General features: G+C 33.9%; 1 protein-coding gene and 1 long non-coding RNA gene across 5 annotated transcripts in view; one reads left to right on the plus strand and one right to left on the minus strand.

Annotated features, from left to right (window-relative positions):
• Positions 1 to 24,268, minus strand: part of LOC136027446 (uncharacterized) — a 100,884-nt gene that overhangs the window by 49,189 nt on the left and 27,427 nt on the right. For 2 of the 4 annotated variants that reach the window (XR_010617596.1, XR_010617597.1), the window contains exon 2: positions 4,233 to 4,334. This is a non-coding gene — a long non-coding RNA (uncharacterized LOC136027446). Of the gene's footprint in view, positions 1 to 4,154; positions 4,335 to 21,284; positions 21,430 to 24,268 lie in introns of those variants that run through there. The other 2 variants (XR_010617595.1, XR_010617594.1) reach the window with 2 other exon arrangements.
• LOC136027444 (uncharacterized) overlaps positions 16,587 to 24,268 on the plus strand; it is a 49,298-nt gene continuing 41,616 nt past the window's right edge. Inside the window, exons 1-2 of the mRNA XM_065704724.1 lie at positions 16,587 to 17,043; positions 19,615 to 19,832. Coding sequence (XP_065560796.1) covers positions 16,643 to 17,043; positions 19,615 to 19,832 — 619 coding nt within the window. The 5' untranslated portion in view covers positions 16,587 to 16,642. The remainder of the gene's footprint in view (positions 17,044 to 19,614; positions 19,833 to 24,268) is intronic.

The raw sequence follows: 24,268 nt of genomic DNA on the forward strand, positions 1-24,268 counted from the left end.
TGGGTTTCATTTACCCAAAACGATTTGTGGTAATTTTAAGCTTGGCAGATTACTTGGCTTTATATTTGTTCATTTTGGCTTAATGAAAACCTTTACTTTTCTTTGAAAAACTTATTTTGAACCAAAAGTTTTTTAAATTAATATCAGTTCGTTTTTATCGACATAGTCTTATTGTGGAAAAACATAATATTGTGTATCTTTTCGGATTTTTTCCTGAAAAAATAGTATTGTTTGATTTAATTTATAATTTCTCAAGTTGACCTAAAAAAAAACTCTTGACTCGCTTATTTCTTGTAATTTCTGTTCGTTTTGAGTTTCATGTATTTATTGATGGTAATTTTTGGTTGTTTCACGATTGAAGGATCATTTGACTTTAGTTTTGCTCATTTTTGGTTTAATGGAGCTCTACTTTTCTTCGAAAAACTTGTTTTTTTAAATTGATTTCTCTTTGATTATTGACATAAGCTTTTTCGTGAAAAAAATAAATTTTATTTCTTTTCGGTTTTTTCCCATGAAATCCATAGTTTGGCTGGCTATTTGCATGTTGGAGAAATTTTTTCACCAGTGTCTAATCCTAACGCAAATAGAATTATTTAAATCTAATTTTATAGCTCATGAATTTGACCTGAAAAAAACATAAATCACTCCCAAAAAATTCTATCTATGTAATTTGACAACCTGAACACACTTAAACTCTTTTGCTTTATTTAAATTCTAAGAGTTGAAGCAGTAATAGTAGTAGCCCCAAAAGTTTCAACTCAATGCCTTCAGTCCATCTAGAAATAATTCTGAGGTTTTTTATTGGCAACTATATAAACAGTGCCTTTTAATTTAGTTTTAAAGCAACATTCAGTTTAGCAACATTAGCAACATATTAGCTGAACAAGATAGCTATTTCAAAATTTTGACAGGACGTGTTAGAAAAATGAATTGGCTTGGTAGGAGTGCTGCTTGCCCTCCAATCTCTTTCGACTCTTAAAAAGAGCACTAGAAATTTTTCATTTAGTTCAACATCCGCCTAGGAAGGCTTTGAAAGCTTTATCTTAACACTCTTAATTGCGTAATAGCTGTAACAGTTGTAGTTGCATTAGTAGCATTACACGCATAGCACCTTTGGTTTCTTCAACATCCCCTTCAATATACGCTGGAAGTTTAAACTTAATACCAGCAACCGTTCCTGAAACGTTCTGATACGTCCTCTTGACAACCTGTGTGGGTATAGTATGTTTCGATTTAGTTCCATAAAGTTTAAATTTTAAAGTTTTTGCCTTAATATCCTTAGTTTTAGTTGCAGCAGTAGCAGCAGTAATAATAAAATTAATACTAGTAGCCTTAGCTTTAGTCGCGGTAGTAGTTGCAAAGCAGTAATAATAGTGGCAGGAGTATTAGCATAAGAAGGTTTCACAATCTGTATCCACATAACGTGTTTTGATTTAGTTTAACACCCCCCTTCAACATTCTCTGAAAGATTCAACTGAATTGCTTAACTTGAAGCCCTTGCCCTGAGGACTGTTGGGAGGTTGATATCCCGAAAGATATAATTGCTGGATCTTCCAACAGTACTGAAAAAAATAATTCTGCTGATCAAAATTTTGATCATACATTTTTTGAAAAATGATAGGCTTATAAGGAAGGGGCTGGTTGCTCTCTATTCACTTTTGTCAAACAGTTCGTGGCAACGAACTGTAGTAAGGAGCGACTTGGCTCAATAGTAACCGAAACTCTAGAAAATAGAAACTCTAATTGATACCAATAATTACATCAAAGGAATCTCATTTTAATGCTGGTTTTAAATATATAAGTTTCATCAAATTTAGTTTTACCCATTAAAAGTTACAAGCCTGAGAAAATTTTCCTTATTTTAGGGGAAAAACACCCCTTAAGAGTCATACAATCTTAACGAAAATTACACCATCAGATTCAGCGTATCAAATAACCCCATTGTAGAAGTTTTAAGCTCCTATCTAGAAAAATCTGGAATTTTTTATTTTTTGCCAGAAGAAAGATCACGGATGCGTGTTTATTTGTATCGATCGTATCGATTCAGTGGTCCTAGAATGTTTTTAGAGGGCTTATTCTAACAGAAATTAAAAGTTCTAATGCCCTTTGTAAGTGACCAAAGAAATTGGAGGGCACTTAGGCCCCCTCCAACACTCTTTTTCCCCCAAAATCACCGGAACAAAATTCTAAGATAGCCATTTTATTCACCATGGTCGAAGAACCTAATGACTGTGTCTTTGGGGACGACTTACTCCCGCACAGTCTCCATGGGAGGGGCTGCAAGTTACAAAAACTTTGACCAGTGTTTACATATAGTAATGGTTATTGGGAAGTGTACAGACATTTTCAGGGGGATTTTTTTGTTTTTTGGGGGGAGAGAAGTTGAGAGGGGCTGCGTGGGAAGATCTTTCCATGGAGGAATTTTCTGTGGGGAAGAGAATTTCAATGAAGGGGGCACAGAATTTTCTAGCATTATCTAAAAAACAATAAAAAAATAAATATGAAAAGTTTTTTCAACTGAAAGTAAGGAGCAGCATTAAAACTTAAAACGAACAGAAATTATGACGCATATGAGGGGTTCACCTCCTCGTAATACCTCGCTCTTTACGCTAAAGTATTCTTTGTAATTTTAACTATTTAATCTACGGCCTTTGGGATTCAGGGGGTCATTCATAAGGTATTGGGACAAAATTTAAGCTTTAGTCTAAAAAGCGAGGTATTGAAGAGGGGGAACCCCTTCATATACGTAATAAAAACATACGAATATAGAAGTTCGTTACGAAAGTTAATTCGTAAGTTACGTCTATTTTTTACTAATGAAAACATTCGTAAAAAATGAAAAGTTCTAGTTGCCTTTTTAAGCAATCAAAAAATTGGAGGGCAACTAGGCCTCTTCTCCCACTTCTTTTTTCTCAAAATCTTCCGGCTAAAAGAATGAGAAAGCCATTTAGCCAAAAAAAAATATTATACAAATTTCGTTTTTATTATTTATGTGCGGAGAGCCAAAACCAAAACATTTATTAATTCAAACACGTTCAGAAATTAAATAAAAAAACATTTTTTTTTTTTTACTGAAAGTGAGGAGCGAAATTAAAACTTAATACGAACAGAAATTACTCCGTATATGAAAGGGGCTTTTCCTCCTCAACGTCCCGCTCTTTACGTTAAAATTTTTTACTGTTTTAAAAAGTAGAGTTAAGAGAAAGAGTCAAACTTTAGTGTAAAGAGCGGGGCGTTGAGTATAAGTTAATGCGCTGGGTGTAAGGCTTGTAATTTCATTAAAAGCCTTTAGTGAATATAACTGTTATCCAGAAGGTTTTCTTGTTGAAAGGGGGTGGGGAATGTCTTAGCCCAATTCTTATAAAATTTGATTGACATTTTAGAAAATTCCTATTCTGGGGGTAGGTGTATGAGTTTTAAATTAGTGACTAGGGCTTATTTGCAGTCAATATCTCAGAACACGTAGAAACTGGGAGAAAATATTCTCCAAAGAGGAAAAAGAAAATAACCTCCCAGTTTAGGATGAATTGAGTCATGAGAAAAATTAATTAGGTTTTTTCGATGCATCATGAGGCAACACTTGATCATCGTTTCTAAAAAAAAAGTCAAATCTTCGGCATCAGTTTATAAAGGTGCTATTATTTTATTGGTAGATAATGTTTTGAAACGAATTTCAAAGTAATCTTCATTGATAAAATCATCGTTTTTCGGAGAAATGATTGACAAAGCTATTCATTTTTTTTTCAAAAAATAAGTCAAATCTTCCAATTCAAGTTTGTAAAGGGGTAATTACTTCATTGGTAGGTATCGGGGTGTACACTGTAAAAACAAATTGTTTGAGATTCAGCAAATATTATTTTTAATGTATATCAACAACAAAATTGCAATTTCAACACCTGAAAATATGAGAATTTAATATTAAAGACCATGGGATTCCCTGATCATTACTGAATTTCCAACTTGTTGAAAAACAAAATTTTTGGATTCCCATGCCCGAATTGAATTTTCAATTTGTTGACAAAACAACAAGTTGGACTTTAAGATCCTTATTGGATTTTCATCTTGTTTGTTAGATTTTCTGTTCTTTTATTGGATTTTCATCATTAGCGTTGTTCAATTTCCTAGGCTTACAGTCTAATATCTAGTTCTCATGATTCAGTTTCCATTTCTTGTTTCTTAGGCATCAATAAATACAAAAAAAAATCATTTATTTTACAAGAACAGAAACTTACAACAAAATTTTCTCCCAGATAATATGACACCTCTTAACGGCTGCAGTTTTTACGGTGGAAATCAGTAGTTCAACGGAGTAGTAGTAGGCTGACAGAAGAAACCTGAGTAAGAAATATATTCCGATCAGGAAAACAGTGTGAGACATGGACTTGAAATGAAGATGAAATCAAATCGAAGCACAGATAAAAAGAAAGACTTCCCCCTTTTTTTTACCTCCCGAGCTGAACGGTTGCAGCAATAATGTCATAAATCCTGTCTTTTTTGAATACCTTTGACTTACTCATCAGATTTGACATTCGAGTCAAACTTAAAACGCACTGGAATCACTACGCACAAAAGTAAAGCTACTGCCAATAAAATGAAATAAAATCTCTGGAGAAATTGAGATGACTGGAAAAACAAATGAAAATAAACTGATGGTTTAATGTGCAATTATATTTGAAAATCTCAGTACCTAAAAATCTGATTTAGCAGATTTTCTTATATTTCAATATTTTATTTTAATGGATTGATGCTTCTTGACTACGAAGGTCCTTGTGTAAGTCCTGCGATGTTTTGCAACAGTTTGTTTTTGAACTCTGGTTCCTATATTATCGAGCTGGGACCAATCCCATTGCGCAAGCACAGAACTGTATTTCAATATTATAAGAATAAGAAAAAATGTTTTCAATATATTTGGCTTCAGCAATGCGCAAAAGACGCACTAGCCTTTCGAAGGTTTGTGGGTGTTTCTAGTTTGCACATTTTTTGCTTAATGATCAATTTGCTCATTGATTCTCATTTCAATTCTTACGTTGCAAAAGGGGGTCTAAGCGTTGTATAAATTTGTATAAATTTATAAAAAAAAATGGATAAAAAAATGCATAAAAAAACATTGTATAAATTTGGCTCAATTTGAAATCGATGTTCATAGTGTTTCTGAACTAAGCTTTTGATTAAAAAACAAATTTTCAGATAACATACTCATAAAAACCCTCCTGAGAGAATCTTCCAAAAATTATGCATGAGTCAAAACGGTATAAAAGAACAAATAACTGATTGCTCACCTTTCTTTATTGGTAACTTTTAAAATCTAATATTTATGACTGACGCGAACATATTTATGGCGTGGTTTAGAAAAGTTGTCTTTTCTACAAATTGAAAATCTTCCAATTGATTATCCTCCCTCAAGATTGCCTGACAGTTTCAACTTAATACCCATAGCCGCCCCTGAGGCGTTTCACACACACAGAGGAGGTTTTAAGGGGACAGAGGGGCACTTACCCAGGGCGAAGAAATTTTTGGGGCGCCAAATTTCACATAAAGAGTCTAACGGCTATAATCATTTTGCAGTTTTCAAAATTTTATCTTTATAAAAGTAAAATAGAGGGCACAGTTAATAAATGAAAATAATTTATAAATTACTAACAAATTAATCAAATAAATCTAAACCAAATTTAGTCCTGGGCAGAAGAGACCCCAGAAGCGCAGCTGCACATACGCACTTTGGACAATCTACTACATCAAGTATTTTTAGATCTAGTTCAACATCTCTTCTACATTCCTTGAAAGTTTCAACTTAAAACCTTAAACTGCTCCTGAGAAATTTCAACTTAATGCCCTTAACTATCCATGAGATTTTGCAGACACTCAGTTTTTACAAACTGGATGCATATAGTGCATTTTGACGTAGTTCGTTATCTCCCTCAGCCTTCAATGAGAGTTTTAACTTGATAAACTTAGTAATCCAAGAAACATTCCTTTTTGATACACTTAGCCATAAACAGCAAAAAATATGTATATAATAGATTATACGGTTTAATCCCTTGGCCAGGAATTCACGCCGTATAAAATTTGCCGAGTTTAGTTTCATTTTGCTTGTAAAGTCAGTTATTCTTTTATTTTGAAAACTTATTTACAAGTGTATTTGAAAAGAAACTTATTCCTAAAAATGTAACCTAAGAATTATTCCAGTGCCCCTCAACCTACTAATGCTATTTTGCCCCCCCCCCTAGAGCATTTTCAGCGGGTGCCCTTGTAACCTTGATTATATTATGTGTAAACAAGCAGAAAATCAATAAAAGAAAGCAAGTTTTCTCAAATGAAAGTAAGTATCAACATTAAACTTGAAAAACAGAAATTATTGTGTGTATAATGCGGGGAGGGCTTCTCCTTCTCATCCCTCGCTCTTTATGCCGAAGCTTGAATTGTTCTAAATCTACGACCCTTGGGTATTAGCAGCCGTTCTTATAAATTGGGACACAAAGTCAGACTTTAACTTAAAGAGTAGGGGGGCTGAGGAGGGGACAGCTCTCATACGAAGTTAATAAATTTGGGGCGGTATATATCAGTGACCTACGAATAAGGTGAACATACCTCTCGATGCATTTTTTCTGCTCTTTCCGAGCATAATAATCGCTTTATTCAGAAATTCATTTTTAAACCCTTTAAGAACCCTCAAAAATGATAAATTTTTCTCATATTTTAAATACCACTTAGTATTACCCTGTTAGCATCACTCGTTTAAACCGGTTTACGAGTAAACTGACTGTGACGAAATCGAGACTAAACTGACTAAACTGAACTGACTGTGACGAGATCGAGAACCAGAAAACACATAGGAAACATAACGCCTGTAGGGGAAGAAGAAAGAGAGCCATGGCCCTCTTGGAAATTTGGGAGTATAAAGTAACTATAAGGAAACCAAAGAAAAGAGAGTGGAATAGGAAAAAAACATTGAAAAATGTGTGTTGCCTCTTTGATGGCTGCCTGCCAATAGATTTTGACCCTTAACAAGGAAAATATAAGTTCTAATTTGTGACTGAGTGACCCCTTTCTAGTTTTCCACAAAGATTTTTTTATATGATTTGGTTAGATTAATAAAAAAAATCATATTCTTCATAGCAATGAATTGTAAGTAATTAACGATCCTTGTCAATAACGAAAATACAAGAGCCTAACTATTGATAACATTAAATCAGAGAATAATTGTGTTGCGGAGCAACACTACTGCTTTCGTAGTTTTTTTTTTTTTTTTTTTTTCACCGTGATCAGCGACCTGTAGCTCCGAAGTGGTAAGAGTTAAAAATTTGAGATTTTTCAGAGGGAGGGGAAACGTGAAACAGAGTAAAAAAGTTCCAGAGAAGTTCCTAAAATTTCTAACAGTTTTTCATAAAAAAAAAATAAAACCGTTTTTTTCTTAGAAACTCTGCGTTCGATGTTTGGCGTCAAGTTAAGATGACCCTAGCTTCGGAAATAAACTTGTTAGAAATACAGTTATGCTGAACTCATGTAGAACTTTCATTTGTCTCTTCGAGAACCGGAGCACAAAATTCCGTAGCTCTTAGAGATTTCCCGGAAATAAATCCGGAAAAGTCCATCTCGTTCCGATTTTTTTTGGAATTTTTTCAAATTTTCGATTTTGATGTTTCTTATATTTTTATAGAGTAGTGCTATGAAAAGTATGCAAGAAGAAGTGAAGTGTTCTATATACCAAGTTGCTTCGTTCTCTAAGAAATAATTTCCGAAGTTTCGACGTTCTAGAGGTAACTTCTGTTCTGGACCAGCTAGAATTTTTTTTCCAACGCGGTTCGACAGGTCTCGATCTCCTAACAACTGGAGCTCATAATAGTTTCTCCGAAATAAAATTCCTTCTTTGGGTTTTTCTATTTGGAAGTTTTGTCATGCCCTCGGGGCAATTTAAATTTTTTGGTGAATTTGGTTTGTTTTATAATTCCTAGTTTAGACCATCAAAAGTTAAGCAGAAAACAATAAAACGTTATTTCCGTATCTCTTTCAGATTTCCCGGAAATAATTCCCGAAATGTGCGTCTCGAAACATAATACTTCGAATTGGCGTCAAGTTAAGACAATCGAAGCCGCATTAGAAAAATGTCCTCTGAAGGACATAATGGAGACTGTTGCTCCGCAACTGTGTCTCGTAGGGCACAGTTGCACGTGTTGCTCCGCAATTGTGCCCTAAGGAACAGGGCACAGTTGCTGCAACACTTCCCGTTGCACAGGCAACGGAGGTCTAGTTATAGAAAGCACAAGGAAAACAACTTAATACGGGGCAACTTTGGTGAAAATATGCCTTCAACTTTTGCTTGCATTGCAAGAGTATCCATTAGCTATCATATGAAGCCACTATATGTTTGAAATGTTATATGTTTGAAATCTTGAAATGTCAGAAATGTTTCCCTGAGCGGAATATTGAAAATTTCTGTATTTTCCCCTGAACGGATGAGTTTTTGTCATTTATTATCATTTATTTATTTATTTTTTTCCGTGAGTAATTGTTTTTATCTAGTTGTCACTTTGAAAAACATTTAATTTTTTACTGCTATAAAGCATAAAGGTGTCAATTACATTGTTTTTTCATTTAATATTAAATTTGAAATATTGAACTAAAACTTTTTATTTGATTTTCTTAATCTTAGTTTTAATGTTTTGCTTTGAACAAACTACTTTGATGATGTGATACTTCTTGCAAACGCTGAATCTAAAGGCATTAAATATTTTGGTGTTTGATAACCGAGTTCAAAACTGCCGATATTCCTAAGAAATATCCATTAAATGATTCGGCATTCCTCAACAGAACTGAATGCTGGGAGTTTATATCCTAGTTTTTGTTAGTAAGCTATTGTTTTGCGTGTTTTTGTAATCATTTACTTTTTTCAAATTTATTTACTTTTACTTAAATTGAAATACTTTTTCTATTGCCTTTAGAAAAATTTTGAAAAATGTCTCCAAGCTTCATTAAATAAAAAAACAAGTTTTTCAAATGGAAGTAAGGAGCATCATTAAAACTTGAAACGAACAGAAATTGTTACGTATATGAGGAGAGTTGCCCCCTCCTTGACCCCTCGCTCTTCACGCTTAAGGTTTTCGACATTAAAAAATGTTACTTATTGTTTTAGTTAAAGGACCCTTGTGTTTCAGGAGTTGTTTTTACAAAATTGGGACAGAATTTAAACTTTAGCGTAAAGACCGATGTGTTGAGGAAAGGGCAAAACACTTGTTATTTAATTTAATCACCGAACATTTTTAGATGACACCAGGATATCTGGCTCCACCTCCATGGAAAAATCCCCCTCCCTACAGAAACATCTTCTGGGCAGTTCAATCAAATAAACAAAAGAAAACGAATAAACATAAACAAATAAAACCAAATAAATAAAACAAACAAACATACAAAAAAACTAAACAAATATACATACTTCAACAATGTTTCTTGTGAAAACAAAATGCAAAACTCCACATTTGGAGACTAGAGATTGCAACCTCCACGGTAGGGTTCTTTGATATGATGTTTCTAGTAAAGGATTTTCAATAATATCGCTCGCTTTTGGGAAAGTCTCCTTTTTTGAAAAACAAGACAAATTATCTCAGATTTTTTGTTTTGGGTAACAATAAACTGAAATTTTTTATATATTTAGAATCAAACAGTTCGTGGTAACGAACTGTAGGAAGGACCGACACGGCTCAATAAAATAAATAGAACGAAAATAAAACGAGGTGTTGATGAGGGGGCACCCCTCCTCATATATGTAATAAATTCCGTTCGTTTTTAGTTTTAATGTTGTTCTTTATTTTCAGTTCAAAAACCTGTTTATTTATATTTCTGATCGTTTTTCAAATAACGCCAGGATATCTAGCTTCTCCTCCACGGAAAATTCGCCCTCCCCGCCGAAGCATCCTGTAGACAATTCAATCTTGACGAAAATTTAGCGTGGACAATTACCTTTAGCATCTACACGCGTAAAGTTGAATCAGTAAAGAGAAAACAAGACATATAGTTTCGTTTAGGAATTCTAGTAAATTCACCCAGTGTAAAATTTTCCCTGAAAAGTTTGCCCCCTGGAAACTTCTCTGTCCATGGAAAATTCTTCCCGTGAAATCCTCCCAGTAGAAAATTCATCCTTTCCTCGTCACCCGAAGAATGTATATATACTTCCCAATAACAAATACTATGAGTAAACAATGGGCAAATTTTAAAACTTACAAACCTTTCCCCAGGGGCTTTAGTGGATCATTCTATCTCCAAAGACATAGTTATTGGGCCTTTTCACTATGCTGAACAAACTAGCTATCTCAAAATTTTGATCGGAGGATTTTGGATAAATAGTGGCGAGGGTGGGGCCTAGTTGCCCTTTAATTTCTTGGTCACTTAAAAAGAGCCCTAAGACTTTTCATTTCAGTTAGAATGGAGCCTCTCCCGACGTTCTAGACCTACTTGGTCGATACGAACCTGGGGAAAAAACAAATAAAAACGAATCCGTGACCTTTCATCTGGCAAAAATAACAAAATTCCACATTTTTGTGGATATGAGCTTGAAACCTCTATAGAACGGTTTTTTGATACACTGAATCTGGATCTATGACTTCTAAATCTATGACGCTGAATCTATGACTTCTAGAGGGTTTATCCCTCTTTTTTCAAAAACCAAACAAATTTTCTCAGGCTCTTAGCGTTTGATTGGTAATACTAAACTTAACAAAACTTATGTGTTTAGAATCAGCATAATGAGCTAATTATTTTGATGTATCTATTGGTATCAAAATTCCGTTTCTTTGGGTTGCTATTGAAACGGGCGCCCCTATCTTAAAGTTCGTTACCACGAACTGTTTGATTACCCATCGAAATTCAAACAGAAATCATTGAAATACTGATCGTTTTTCTAAGTTAAAAAAATTATTGTATTCATAAAACTTGACAGTTTCGTGAAATATAATTAAACAAATCGAAAAGGTATTCAACTAAATTAAGGAACAAGTTTAAAACTTAGAACAAATCGAAATTATTCTGTATATAAGGCAAAAAACCCCCTTCTCAACACCTTGCTCATTAAACAAAAGTTTTTAGTGCTTTGAAAAATCCTTCTTATTTTTCAAATAGCAAATTTTCTTAAAGAATTTGGACAAAAGTCAAACTTCACAGTAAAGAGTAAAGAGCTAAAAAGAAGCCAGCCTCCTTCATATAAAGAATGACCTGTTTAAATAGGTTTCAAATCTGTTCCTTGCTTTCAGGTGAAAAACTCGTTTTTTTGTTTAATTAAATAAAAAAAACAAGTTTTTTTAAATGAAAGTAAGAAGCGACATTAAAACTTAAAACGAACAGAAATTACTCCGTATATAAAAGGGGCTTTTCCTCTTCAACGCCTTGCTCTTTACGCTAAAGTTTGACTCTTTCTCTTAACTCTGCCTCTTAAAACAGTAAAAAAACTTTAGCGTAAAGAGCGGGGCGTTGAAGAGGAAAAGCCCCTTTCATACACGGAGTAATTTCTGTTCGTTTTAAGTTTTAATGTCACTCTTTACTTTCATTTAAAAAAAAACTTGTTTTTTATTTAATTTCTGGATGTTTTTTAATTAATGCATGTTTTGATCTTGGCTCTCCGAACATAAATAATTAAAACGGAATTTGCATATTAATTTTTTTTGGGGGGGGGGCTAAATGGCTTTCTCATAGTTTTACTTGCAAGATTTTGAGAAAAAAGGAGCGAGGGAGGAAGCCTAGTTGCCCTCCAATTTTTTGATTACTTAAAAAGGCAACTAGAACTTTTAATTTTTTACTAATATTTTCATTAGTAAAAAATATACGTAATTTACAAATTAACTTACGTAACGAACTTCTATATTCGTATGTTTTTATTGCGTATATGAGGGGGTTCACTCTCGTCGATACCTCACTCTTTACACTAAAGCTTCAATTTTGTCCCAATTCCATAAGAATGACCTTGAACCACAAAGGCCGTAGAATAAATAGTTGAAATTACTAAAAACATTTTAGCGTAAAGAGCGAGGTATTACAAGGAGGTAAACCCCTCATATGTGTAATAACTTCTGCTCGTTTTAACTTTTAATGCTGCTCCTCACTTTCAGTAGAAAAAAATTTTCATATTTATTTTTTCATTGTTTTTTTAAACTAGAAAATCCCGCGCCCCCTTCATTGAAAGTCTCTTCCCCCATGAGAAGTTTTTCCATGGAAGATCCTCCCACGTAGCCCCCCCCCCCTCAACTCTCCTCCCCCTCCCCCGAACCAAAAAATCCCCATGAAAACGTCCGTACACTTTCCAATAACCATTACTATACGTAAACACAGGTCAAAGTTTGTAACTTGCAACCCCTCCCTCGGGGACTGCGGAGGAGTAAGTCGTCCCCAAAGACCTCGTTATTAAGTTTTTCGACTATGGTGTTTTTCGACTATGGTGAATAAAATGGCTATCTCAGAATTTTGATCCGGTGACTTTGGGGAAAAATGAGCGTGGGAGGTGGCCTAGATGCCCTCCAGTTTTTGGGTCACTTAAAAAGGGCACTAGAACTTTTAATTTCCGTTAGAATGAGCCCTCTTGCGACATTCTAGGAACACTGGGTCGATACGATCACCCCTGGGAAAAAAAACAAACAAACAAAAAAACAAGTAAACACGCATCCATGATTTGTCTTCTGGCAAAAAATACGAAATTCCACATTTTTGTAGATAGGAGCTTGAAACTTCTACAATAAAGTTCTCTGATACGCTGAATCTGATGGTGTGATTTTCGTTAAGATTGTATGGCTTTTAGGGGGTGTTTTCCCCTATTTTCTAAAATGAGGCAAATTTTCTCAGGCTCGTAACTTTTGATAAGTAAGACTAATTGTAAGATGAAAGTTATATATTTAAAATCAGCATTAAAATACGATTTTTGTATGTAACTTTTGGTATCAAAATTCTATTTTTAAGAGTTTCGGTTACTATTGAGCCTGGTCGCTCCTTACTACAGTTCGTTACCACGAACTGTTTGATTTCTGATTATTTTCCAAATCATACCATGGCCGAACCAAAATCTAATTTGAGGTACCGGTTTTTTAAATCCTAAGTTAATTGCTTTTAAAATGTGTAAATCAATAATTTTAACGTTGATTAGTACCGCACCAAGTATAAATTTGCAATTTCAATTTTGGATAAAATTTGAATATACTTAAAAAATTGGTGATGAATAGCAATTCTGGTAAAAAGTTCATATTAATATTACTACAAAAGAATTTCCATGGATGAAAACGAGCATTATTGTTCGTATGGATGGAAATTATGTGAGACTTCTGTTCTTCGACATAACTGAAGCCATCGCAACCTCTACAATAGTATTTTCTTATCAGGAAATACATTACATACATTTGTTCAAATACATTGAAGTACTTCATATAAATAGAAAAAGAAAAGTATTACCATTTAAAATTGCTGAGAACTAAGTTCCTAGCAGTATTTGCCACCTCGAAGAAATTTCCTTTGGGGTTGAATATAACATTTTAGCTGTATAGAAAAACATTTTATTAATTCCTACTCCTCACTACTTCTTTCAACAATTATTTGAAGCCTTATGAAGAGTAAGCAGTTTCTTTATTAAAATGTACTTTTATTAGGAATCACCGTAACACCACCTAAACAATGACTCATCCCCTCCCCTCATTATAGCTGATACGTAATTATAGATCACCAAGCGTAGCCCAATTTCATTACAAATAAAGCGAATCAACTTGGTTGAATCTAGTACTGCCACCATGTGGAATTACTTCTTTTGCAACTGGGAAGCCTAAAATATAGTTATTGATACTTTTAAAGCAATTAGCTTCTCAAAATTTTCAATTGATTGCAAATTCGTCCTCTTTGGCGTAAAGTCATAGTTTGATGCCCTAAAATTGCAGAAAACAAGCTTTTCCCTGTTTAAATTTTGTTTTTTCTTTTGCTATTCTATTTTTGTAATGTCCGAATATATAAGGGATTTTGAAGTTCGAGGGGGAGAATTGTCAGGTTATGAAAGAAGTGCATTTTACATGGCCGTTATAAAATCAAAACGTGGTATCTATGCAGGCAGGATGATTTTTGAGTATCTCTACTCCTTCTGTAAACTATTCTAAGGCGTAGGAAAGTGTACAAAGACAAGTTTACACCTGTTATAATCTATCAAAGCAATAAATATTTCTGTAATTTTAGTTTGAGTTTGATTTTCTTTTCAGATTAAATCCATAGTAATTAAATAAATTATTGATTAAATAAATTGGGCCCTTCGCCGGGAATCCTTATCGTTTAAAATTTACTGTATTTTGTTTCATTTTGCATGCAATTTAATTGTTTTTTATTTGAGTATTTTTTCCTAAAAGTATTTTAAAAAAAAACTTATTCCTACGAAAAAGCATCCTGAAATATATTTCCTGTAACCCAACCACCATTGCTATTTTGGTGTCTGCCCCCCTCCCCCCTGGAAAATTTTCTGCCGGCGCCCTTGTCAGTACTATTAATCCATTTCTGTCAGAAAATTTAAAAATAAGAACTATAAGATACATTTCAAAATATAATGTAAATAAATAATAAACAAATTCAAAGATAAAATATATAGCTAGTTCTGCGATCGCATTTAAACAAGGGAAGAGAAATAATACTGAAACAAATAAAAACAAAATTTATAGAATGCATTGTAATCGAAAATAGAGAAATGCAGATTCTTTTAAGTTTTTGCCATTCATTCTATCCTAACATAGCGTGTATCCAGGACAAGGCCATGTCTATGATGTTTTTAGGGGGAGTACAAAAAGAAACTCTAAAAATCGCGTCAAGAATTTAGTTAATAAGTATTGTCACATTTTTACAAGTGGGCAAAGATTTCGGAGAGGAAGCTCCAACCATCTAATCCTACCCCATAAATCCAGCCTTAATCCGGGATAACATGACTGAGGAAAATTTTATATTTCTCCCACTTAAAATATAGATTAAAGGCGAAAAAATTTGCTAATAGTTATTTTGTAAGTATTTTTTTAAACATTAGTTTTCAAGGGACGATACTTTTTTAAGAGTTGAGGGGCTTCTTTTAGGTTTGAAAACGGAAGAAATTATCCTATTCTCAAAATCAGTGTCAGAAACTTAACCTAGTAAGATTTAAAACCATGTAAACTGATTAACAAAACTATTCTTCTCTTTATCTTGTTATTTTCAGTGTTTTGTGCTATAGAAGCTTTTTTATATGTATGGGGTTTGTCTCTTTTCTACTGTCATTCTCTTTTTTCTCAAAATGTAATTCTTCCTTCCTTTTTTGTTTTATAGCTGGTTTAGTTGAGGTTGCCTCAAAAATCTGAGCATAAACCTCACTTATTAGGGTTTTTACTTGCTAAAATTTGGTCACATTTGGTCAAAATTTGTTCAATAGCTAAAATTACACTCTTGGCCGTAGTGAAGCTTCTTTTGAGTTCTATGTAAGTGCGTAAGGTGATGATCTTCAGGCCTAAGTCTACACGGGATCTTAATTTTCGGTACTTATCGGTTATATAATAGACACTGGGGAAGTGAAGTATGATTAATGCTAATGAAATGAAACAAAATATGGTGAATATATAATAGTTCAGAAACAATTTTGGGCTATATATTTGCACATTAGGGGGGGGGTAAAGCATAGCATATATTAAATTCGTAAACTAACCATTGCTGTATTTAATATATGCTATGCTTTACCCCTACCCCCCCCAGCCCCCCTAATGTGCAAATATATAGCCCAAATTCTTGATAAAGCTAATGAAATAAAACAAAATAGGGTGAAAATATAATACTTTATTAGGAAAATTGTAAAATTACAACTTAGAATCATGTACCCAGAACGCAGAAATGTCATTAAGAATGGCATTAAAAGGAGGTATTCCTTCTGCCTTTACTGCCGCCTGCTAACCGGTTGTAAATCCAAATGATCAACAGTATAAAGAAGTTACGTGACCAGTTTCCTGTGTCGAAATCTTATAGTGTCTATTATATAACCGATAAGTACCTAATATTCTTGCCGCCAGTAATCGCTGTCTGTAAAACTCCCCATACATTAAGTTTTTGTTTGGTTGTTGTAACTAACCTGAAAATGTAGTGCTACTCTTTTTACTAGTCTGTGGCAACCGTGCTAACAGTTAACACCGGTAGCTGAGGATTGAACTGTCATCCTTAAGATGCTCCCAACTCTTTTTAATTCAGAGGCATCTAAACGCGGAAGGTGGGAATCTTCAGTTCTGTATCCCTACTGGGACTTGTTTCATATTTTTGCAACCTGCACAACTATGTTTGCAGAAATAATGCTACCAGTTTTGTTTGATTGTTTCAACTAACTTGAAAATTTAGTGCTATTCTTTTTACTGGCTTGTGGCAACCGTGCTAACAGTTAACACCGGTAGCTGGGGATTGAGTTATCATCCAAAGATGCACCCTTTTGCGATTAAAATTGAAATGTATACCGATTGGTGGATTTTAGAAGACGGATCTCCACCTTATAAATGCCCTGAGGGGCCGGCATGCTTTGTGTAGCAAAACTAAGCATTAAAATTGCCTTGAATAGTCAACAAAGGAACCAATAGGAGGAGAGTCGAAAAAACTAACAGAAGTATCCCATCCACAGCCAAGTTACTCTTTTAGTTGCTTTTAAACCATGAAGAAAGCATTATCCGTTATAACTGTTCTATATGTTTGTTGTTATGGCTCATTCCCAGGGAATAATTACCAAAAACTGAATTCTAGAAAAAGCCAACTCGAAGACGACTTGTCTAAGATTATCGATGACGAGATAGGAACATGGTGTGAGCCAAGAGAAGATGAGAATTTGATCACTAATACCGCCGGACCAAGAAAGCGACCTCAAGTACCTTCAAAGACTACAACCGGAAGTGAAAGTCTAAGTATAGAAGAAGATGAAGTAGAAAATATTGATGAAGGGATAGCTGAATATAAAAGAATGGGAGATGAGATAAAAGAGGATAATATTGACAGCGAGCAGCTTGCTAGATGGGGAAGTGCCGCGTTGAAGATCTGCTTGGGACTAGGACAGATAAGGTGCTTTTTAAAAGTATTTCCACATTAGTTAAACAAGAAAGTTATTTCCTTTTAAGTGTTAAAACTAACTCTTTAAGACAAAAAAAATATTTAAAAGTTTATTTTTTAAATAATCAGTAATCTTTGCAGCTCTTTTTCGGAAGAATAGAATCAACCAGTGCTTGGCTGATTCCAAATAATTACTTAACAAATTCGTTGACTCTAGATGTACCAAGGAATAAAGCTTTGGAAGGAAGCTCTCGAGAAGAAAATAGCATTGCAAAGAGATCTCTAGTGCAAAAAAAAATGACAATTTGCAATCAAAATTGTCAAATTTGGCTTTTTGACTAGACGAATGCTCATCCAAGTTGTTAAAAAAAAAATATATTGCAGGTATTTTAACTGACAATTCCATTCCAAACTAGAGTATAAAAAATTAGTTAAAATTTTCCTCTCCCTTTCCCTCTCGGCACGAAGCCCTGGATATACCTATGAATTGAAGGGCTTAGACTCAGAATGAAGGTTTCAGATAATATCATAAGAACTTTTTTTCAATTTAAGCTTTGAACGTTTATAGACACAAAAGAGAGCACAATTACACTATTTTTCAGTGCTAGCTAGAATTGAAACCTGTGTCAAAGAAATTTTGGGATATTTTAGGGAGTGTTTGAAGCCAATTTGGCGTATGTGCATGCACTCGGGGCTTTTAAATTAGGAGCGGTTTTCCTATTACAAAAATTATCCTTTCCAGGAGGGTTGTCAGATACACCCGACCAAAAATTTTGAGAATTATCCAGTCATTTATTTTTATTAACTGTCTTCTCCATGTTTTTTGTCCCATCCCTTAAACAAAATCCCGTATGTGTGTTTGATACTGCAATGATTATTCCCTTGGATTGGCTAGTTTCTCCTCATTGTTTAATATCGTTTGCGGTTCGGTCTCCATTCATTTTTTCTCGCAATGCTATTTAGGAGAACTGTTTGAAGTAGAGTCAGTAAATTTATATTTTTATATATTATATGTCTAGGAAGAAATTAGACACATCACTTGGTGCCTTTTCCATGCTCTCTAAAATATAATAAGCGCTTTCGGGGGAAATTCCTCTTTGAACCCTTAATATGGCCCCAAAAGGTACTACACTGTCTCTATTCTTGTTTAACTAGTTCAAAAATAATTAGTTGTAAAAACTAACTTTTAAATGGGCCCTTGAACAACTTTCTATGATATTTCAGTGCCCTACTAGCAATAAAAAGGGGGAGTAGGAATAAAAGAAGAAGAGGACAGTGCTACCTATACAAAAACAGGATTTTACTTGCTGTTCAAATTGGGGGCTGTAGGTCTACCGATTAGAATGCTCAACAACGGTGATCCTAATGCTCTACTTTTTAGTTTGCTGTGATGCCGTTTTCAATGGGTTTCAGGCTATTTTTTAAAATTCATGCAAATTTATTTTCAAAATAATTTTTATCATTAAGAACAATTGAAATAGTGATTGCCATTCCTGAATCAGCTACAAATGGCAATTTTTCTCACTAGATAGTTTTTTTTAGATGTGCTATTTTGAACTTTCGGTTACTACGGGCCTTTTTTCAGCCCCTGTAAGGACAAAAACATAACTTGCCTCAGGAGCAATTATAAAATGCGGAAAGAGTCATTAATTGAGTTTCTCGCTTTTTATTTCTAACTAAAAGGTAAAAAAATACGGTATTAGATTTTACAGTTCCTACCGGCGGTGCTAATCTCCGTTTCTTGGCCGTTCATCCAGGAAGTGCAATGGGGGGTTGGGGGCCAACCATCCTGTGCTTTCGCACACCCTTCCTGTTTACCTTCCCCAGATTTTATCCACTTCCATGCTTAATTGATGTTTCTTCTAATCCTTCCTTCTATTATCGGTTTTCCCCTTGAACCTACAATTGACACCTTAAATCTGCATAATGATCCAACAATTTTCATTGCAAAAACTCTGCTTGTATGTAAACTGATAAAAAAAAGTATTTTGTCTTGTCAACAAGGCCGTATCCAGGGGTAGGGATTACCGGGTTTGACCCCTCCCCCCCGGAAGGAAAAAATTGACCAATAAAAAAATGAATAAACATGCATCTAAACTGATTTTGATAAGTTTTGTAACGGTTTTTATGGATCCCTCTGGAACGAAAATACCCCCTCCCTTGAGCAAAATTCCTGGAAACACCCTTGATCGGCAAACTGTTGAGTTTACTTAGGGAAGGAGGAAGCGTAGCATCCTGTCATCTTCACTTGGGTAGAAGAGCAAGCAATTTCTTTTCTAGTATGCTTAAATTTTGGACAGTTTTTCACGATCGAACTAATTTCTTTGTTTGTAAAGCAATCTCCTTGTCAGTCATTAATCTGTGGAGTACTTCCCACGCTATCCTTTTAACAAGTGTATTCATCAGGATTCTACAAGATAATAATCACTTTTTTCAATGTGATACTTATTCACTTTTGATACATTTTATATCGTATATACGATATAAAAGCACCTCCCTATAGGAGGTTGCAGACAGTTCTATTGCAGATAGCTCACTGTTCCATTGCAGATAGAACAGTTTATTTCAAATTTTCTCTTTCAGACACAACGATGTGCCTGCTCTCTACTTCGCTTCCCCAACCAATGCTAAACAGCATGCCATATTGCCAGATAATAGTTTAAAACGTGTCAGGTCGCACGACTCGTGGCTGGTGCTTGATTTCTTTCCGCATGCGATGATGGGTCACACACTTTACTTATTTGGCATCGAGACAAATATGACTGAGCAGGCCTGTTTAAAAAACAAAGGAATACTTGTAGGTAAGCTCGCTAGTAAAAACTCAATGCCCTATTCCGATTATGTTCGCAATTTCCTGACATTGGAAGAAAAAAAATATAAATGCCTAGCTGGTAGCTAACTGCCGTAAGTGCCAGTCCTGGATAATAACTTTCAACTGTACTTGTGAATTATACGGCAAACACTCAAGTTTCTAGTGTGTAAAACTCGAGAAGAAACTGGTTTCTTCATTAGTTTCTTTCAGCTTAGCTTGAGACAAGACAAATACAAGTGACAGAATAGATGTAAAATATATAATTTGGTCTATATATTTTCACATTAGGGGGTTTGGGTAAAGTATTTGGACAGTTTGAAGTTATAAAACAATTTTTACTGCATAATATGCAGAATAAGTTTATCTAACACATTTTTCATGCAGATCTGCTGTACCTAACCACCCCCACCCCCTCCCTAATGTGCAAATATATAGCACAAATTTAGCACTAAAGTCTTGTAATTTCATCATATTTTGTGATATTTCATTAGGATTCAACGTAAAAAAAACAGGTTCTAATCTCTAATTAAATGAAGCACTTGAGTATTTGCCGTGTGTTAGACACAATTACCCATTCCATGCTAGCCTATGCAGGGCGGACTAAACTTTGTGTCCATACCCACCCCAGAAATCCCGATTTATATCATTTGTTATGATCTCATAATTCTTTCTTTTTGTCGATGCTTTTTTCGGATTTCCCCACTCCCCTACCCCACAAAATAAATTCCTTCCATTGTGCTTTTACGAGTTCTATGCCAATTGCCTTAGTGTCTGGACAGATAGTAAACAGTAATATCAAATACAAGTCATCGACGTTTCCAGTATTCTTATTTTCATTTATGGAAAAGATTTCTACTTTTCTCCAATTTCGTAACGCAGCTTGTATTTACCAAGAGCTCTCATACATCATAGCCGATTATACACATCACTACCCGGGATACATGCCGACAAAGACTTGATCAAAGGTACCGCCAATGCGTGTTTAACGCCTTCGTCTTTGAGAGGAACATACCGACACAAACTAGTGTGGAAGCTAAGCTTTTCTCAATGTAAAAGATACTACAGTGTTCTGTAAAGAGCATTATACTTATATTCTCATATAGTTCTTTTTTACATGGCTATTGACGGGGTTTTAGAAGCTAATATTTTGCCGCCGACCAAAGGACCGAAGTAAATCCTTTTAACGGTGGATTATCGTAATGGAAATAAGTCTCTCATGGTTCATCTGGTTACTGGTCTCTACAGGAAATCTAACTTGTAACAAAAGAGTAATGGTCGATTCAACTTTAAGTTTTGGATTTTTCTACCAGGTTCGGCATCTTAGTTTCAAAAGTTGCATGTTAATAGCCGACTGAGTAATAGCTCATAATTTGTTATATCCTTCCTTACTCTTTCAGAGTCTAACCAACTAAACATGAGCCGTCGTATTATAAAGAATTACCAAAAACATCACGGAGATATTCTCTTGCCTTGTATAATGACCCCTAACCTGTGGTAGCATATTGGATTGATCTTCTGGTGGAAATATGGCACCAGGCATTGAATTCCCACAGCTGCAAGGTTAGGCAAAAGGCTTGCTGCCTGTCTCCTCAGCCTATAAAGACAGATATAGTCTGTCATGTGTCTATATAGGCTGTTCTGTCTCTGTAAAGAAGGCTTAGCAACTGAAACTTCAGCAATAGCTTGTCCACACCCTACGCACCTTCAGTGGGTCTGAAGAATCTCTGTGTAAATAATGCGAAACAACTTATATATATATATCTATATATATAAAAATAAGTTGTCTGTCTGTGGATGTGTGGATGGATGTGTGGATGGATGTGTCAGGTGACGTCACCTGAAAAAACTGGATTAGGTGACGTCAAAACTGAAAAAACTAAAAAAAGGCAAAAACTACAAAAAAAAACTAAAAACTAATAAAAAAAATAAAAAAGCTAAAAAACTAAAAAAACTATAAAGGTAAAAACCAATAAAAAACTAAAAAAAAAACTGAAAAAACTAAAAAAAGGCAAAAACTACAAAAAAAAACTAAAAACTAATAAAAAAAGTAAAAAAGCTAAAAAACTAAAAAAACTAAAAAAACTAAAAAAAGGTAAAAAACTAAAAAAAATAAAAAATAAAAAAACTAAAAAAAAGGAAAAAACTGAAAAATAAGCTAAAATAAAGGTAAAAACCAATAAAAAACTAAAAAAAAAAAGGAAAAAACTAATAAATGACGACACTCAAAGAGAAAGCGACCAGGACAAAAAACTAAAAAAAAAGGCAAAAACTACAAAAAAACTAAAAACTAATAAAAAAAATAAAAAAGCTAAAAAACTAAAAAAACTAAAAAAAGGTAAAAAACTAAAAAAACTAAAAACTAAAAAAAAACAAAAAAGGTAAAAACTAAAAGAACTAAAAAAGAAAAAAATAAATGACGACACTCAAAGAGAAAGCGACCAGGACAAAAGGAATGTTCGATTAGCAATCAACAAAGCACCGGGACACAGGGAGTATAAATGACGACCAGGACACAAGTAAAAAAAAAAATTAACAAAACTAAAAAGAAGGTAAAAACTACAAAAAAACTAAAAAGAAAAAAAAACTAAAAACTAATAAAAAAACTAAAAAATCTAAAAATCTAAATAAACTAAAAAAGAAAAAAAAAGGAAAAAAATAAAGGAGAAAAACAAAACTAAAAAACGAATGTATATACAGACCGGTACACCGGGATACAAATGACGACCGGGACACAGGGAATATAAATAACGACCGGGACACAGGGACACAACTACAACGGGGACACCGGGGGAAACAGGGGGATATAAATGACGACCGGGACAAAAAAACTAAAAAGAAATAAAAACTAAAAACTAATAAAAAAAACTAAAAAATCTAAAAATCTAAATAAGCTAAAAAAGAAAAAAAAAGGAAAAAAATAAAGGAGAAAAACAAAACTAAAAAACGAATGTATATACAGACCGGGACACCGGGATACAAATGATGACCGGGACGCGGGACACAGGGAATATAAATGACGACCGGGACACAGGGACACAACTACAACGGGGACACCGGGGGAAACAGGGGGATAACCTGACAATCTATTTATATGCAAAGACAATGGGACAGCAAAGAATGTTGTATATTCGCAAGTTTTACGTAGTTAAAACCATATATATATATATATATCTATATTCACAGGTGGGACATAGGGACACAACTACAATGGCGCGTAACTATTATGGCGCGTAACGACTTACGCGCGCGGGGGGGCTTGGGGGGGGCGCGAAGCGCCCCCACCAACTAGGTGTTGGGGTGGCGCGAAGCGCCACCCCAACAGCTAGTATATATATATATATATATATATATATATATATATATATATATATATATATATATATATATATATATATATATATATATATATATATATATATATATATATATATATATATATATATATATGAATGTATATTTTGCAATTGATTCCAGAAATACCTAAAGATTTTCGATTAATTAAAGTTAAAAAAAAATTAAACATTTAAAATGCATTTTGTTTTCACTAAAGCGGAAGTTATGTTTTGGTCTTTAAAAAGCGAGGGAAGTGTCAGCCCTAGTCCTCTCGGTTTCTGTTCGTTTTGAGTTTGGACTTATCAATGTAATTTCTGTTAGTTTTAGGTGTTATTTATTCATTTATGGTGGTTTTACACCTAAAAAATTATTCGACTGTATTTTTGCTCATCTTTGGCTTAAAGTAACTCTTTATTTTTCTTTGAAAAACTTCTTTTGTAGAAAATATTTTTTGAAATCGATTTCTGTTTGTTTTTTTTTATTGACAGAGTCTTTTTAATTGATTAGAAAACTATTCTAATATTTTCCTTTTGTCTCTGTAAGAATCAGCATTTTGACTTACCATTTATTTACTGGACAAAGTTTTGCAACAATTTTTAACAATAGTTTTTCATTAATGCTCTGGATTAATGGGTACAGAGGGTTATTGTTCACCCTTGTGCCTCGCTCTTTGGTCTGTTGTCTTTACTAATCTTGAAACATATAAAAAATTTCTCATGAGATAGATAAAAAATAACCATGCTTGCAAAAACTTACAGCTATATATATATATATATATATATATATATATATATATATATATATATATATATATATATATATATATATATATATATATTGCCCATCATATATGCCACCATATATATAATTGCCACATATATATTGCCACCATATATATAAATTTACTGTCCATCTTTTGATGTATATTTTAGCATCAAAATTCTGTTTTTTAGAGTTTCGTTTACTATTGAGCCGGGTCGCTCCTTACTACAGTTCGTTACCACGAACTGTTTGATTACAACACTGATGGAGCACAAAGAAAGATAAGAGAAAGAAACAAATAAATTCTGGCAAATACAAACAAAACCAAAA

This window comes from Artemia franciscana, chromosome 5 (genome assembly GCF_032884065.1).
Source record: "Artemia franciscana chromosome 5, ASM3288406v1, whole genome shotgun sequence".
NCBI lineage: Eukaryota > Metazoa > Arthropoda > Branchiopoda > Anostraca > Artemiidae > Artemia > Artemia franciscana.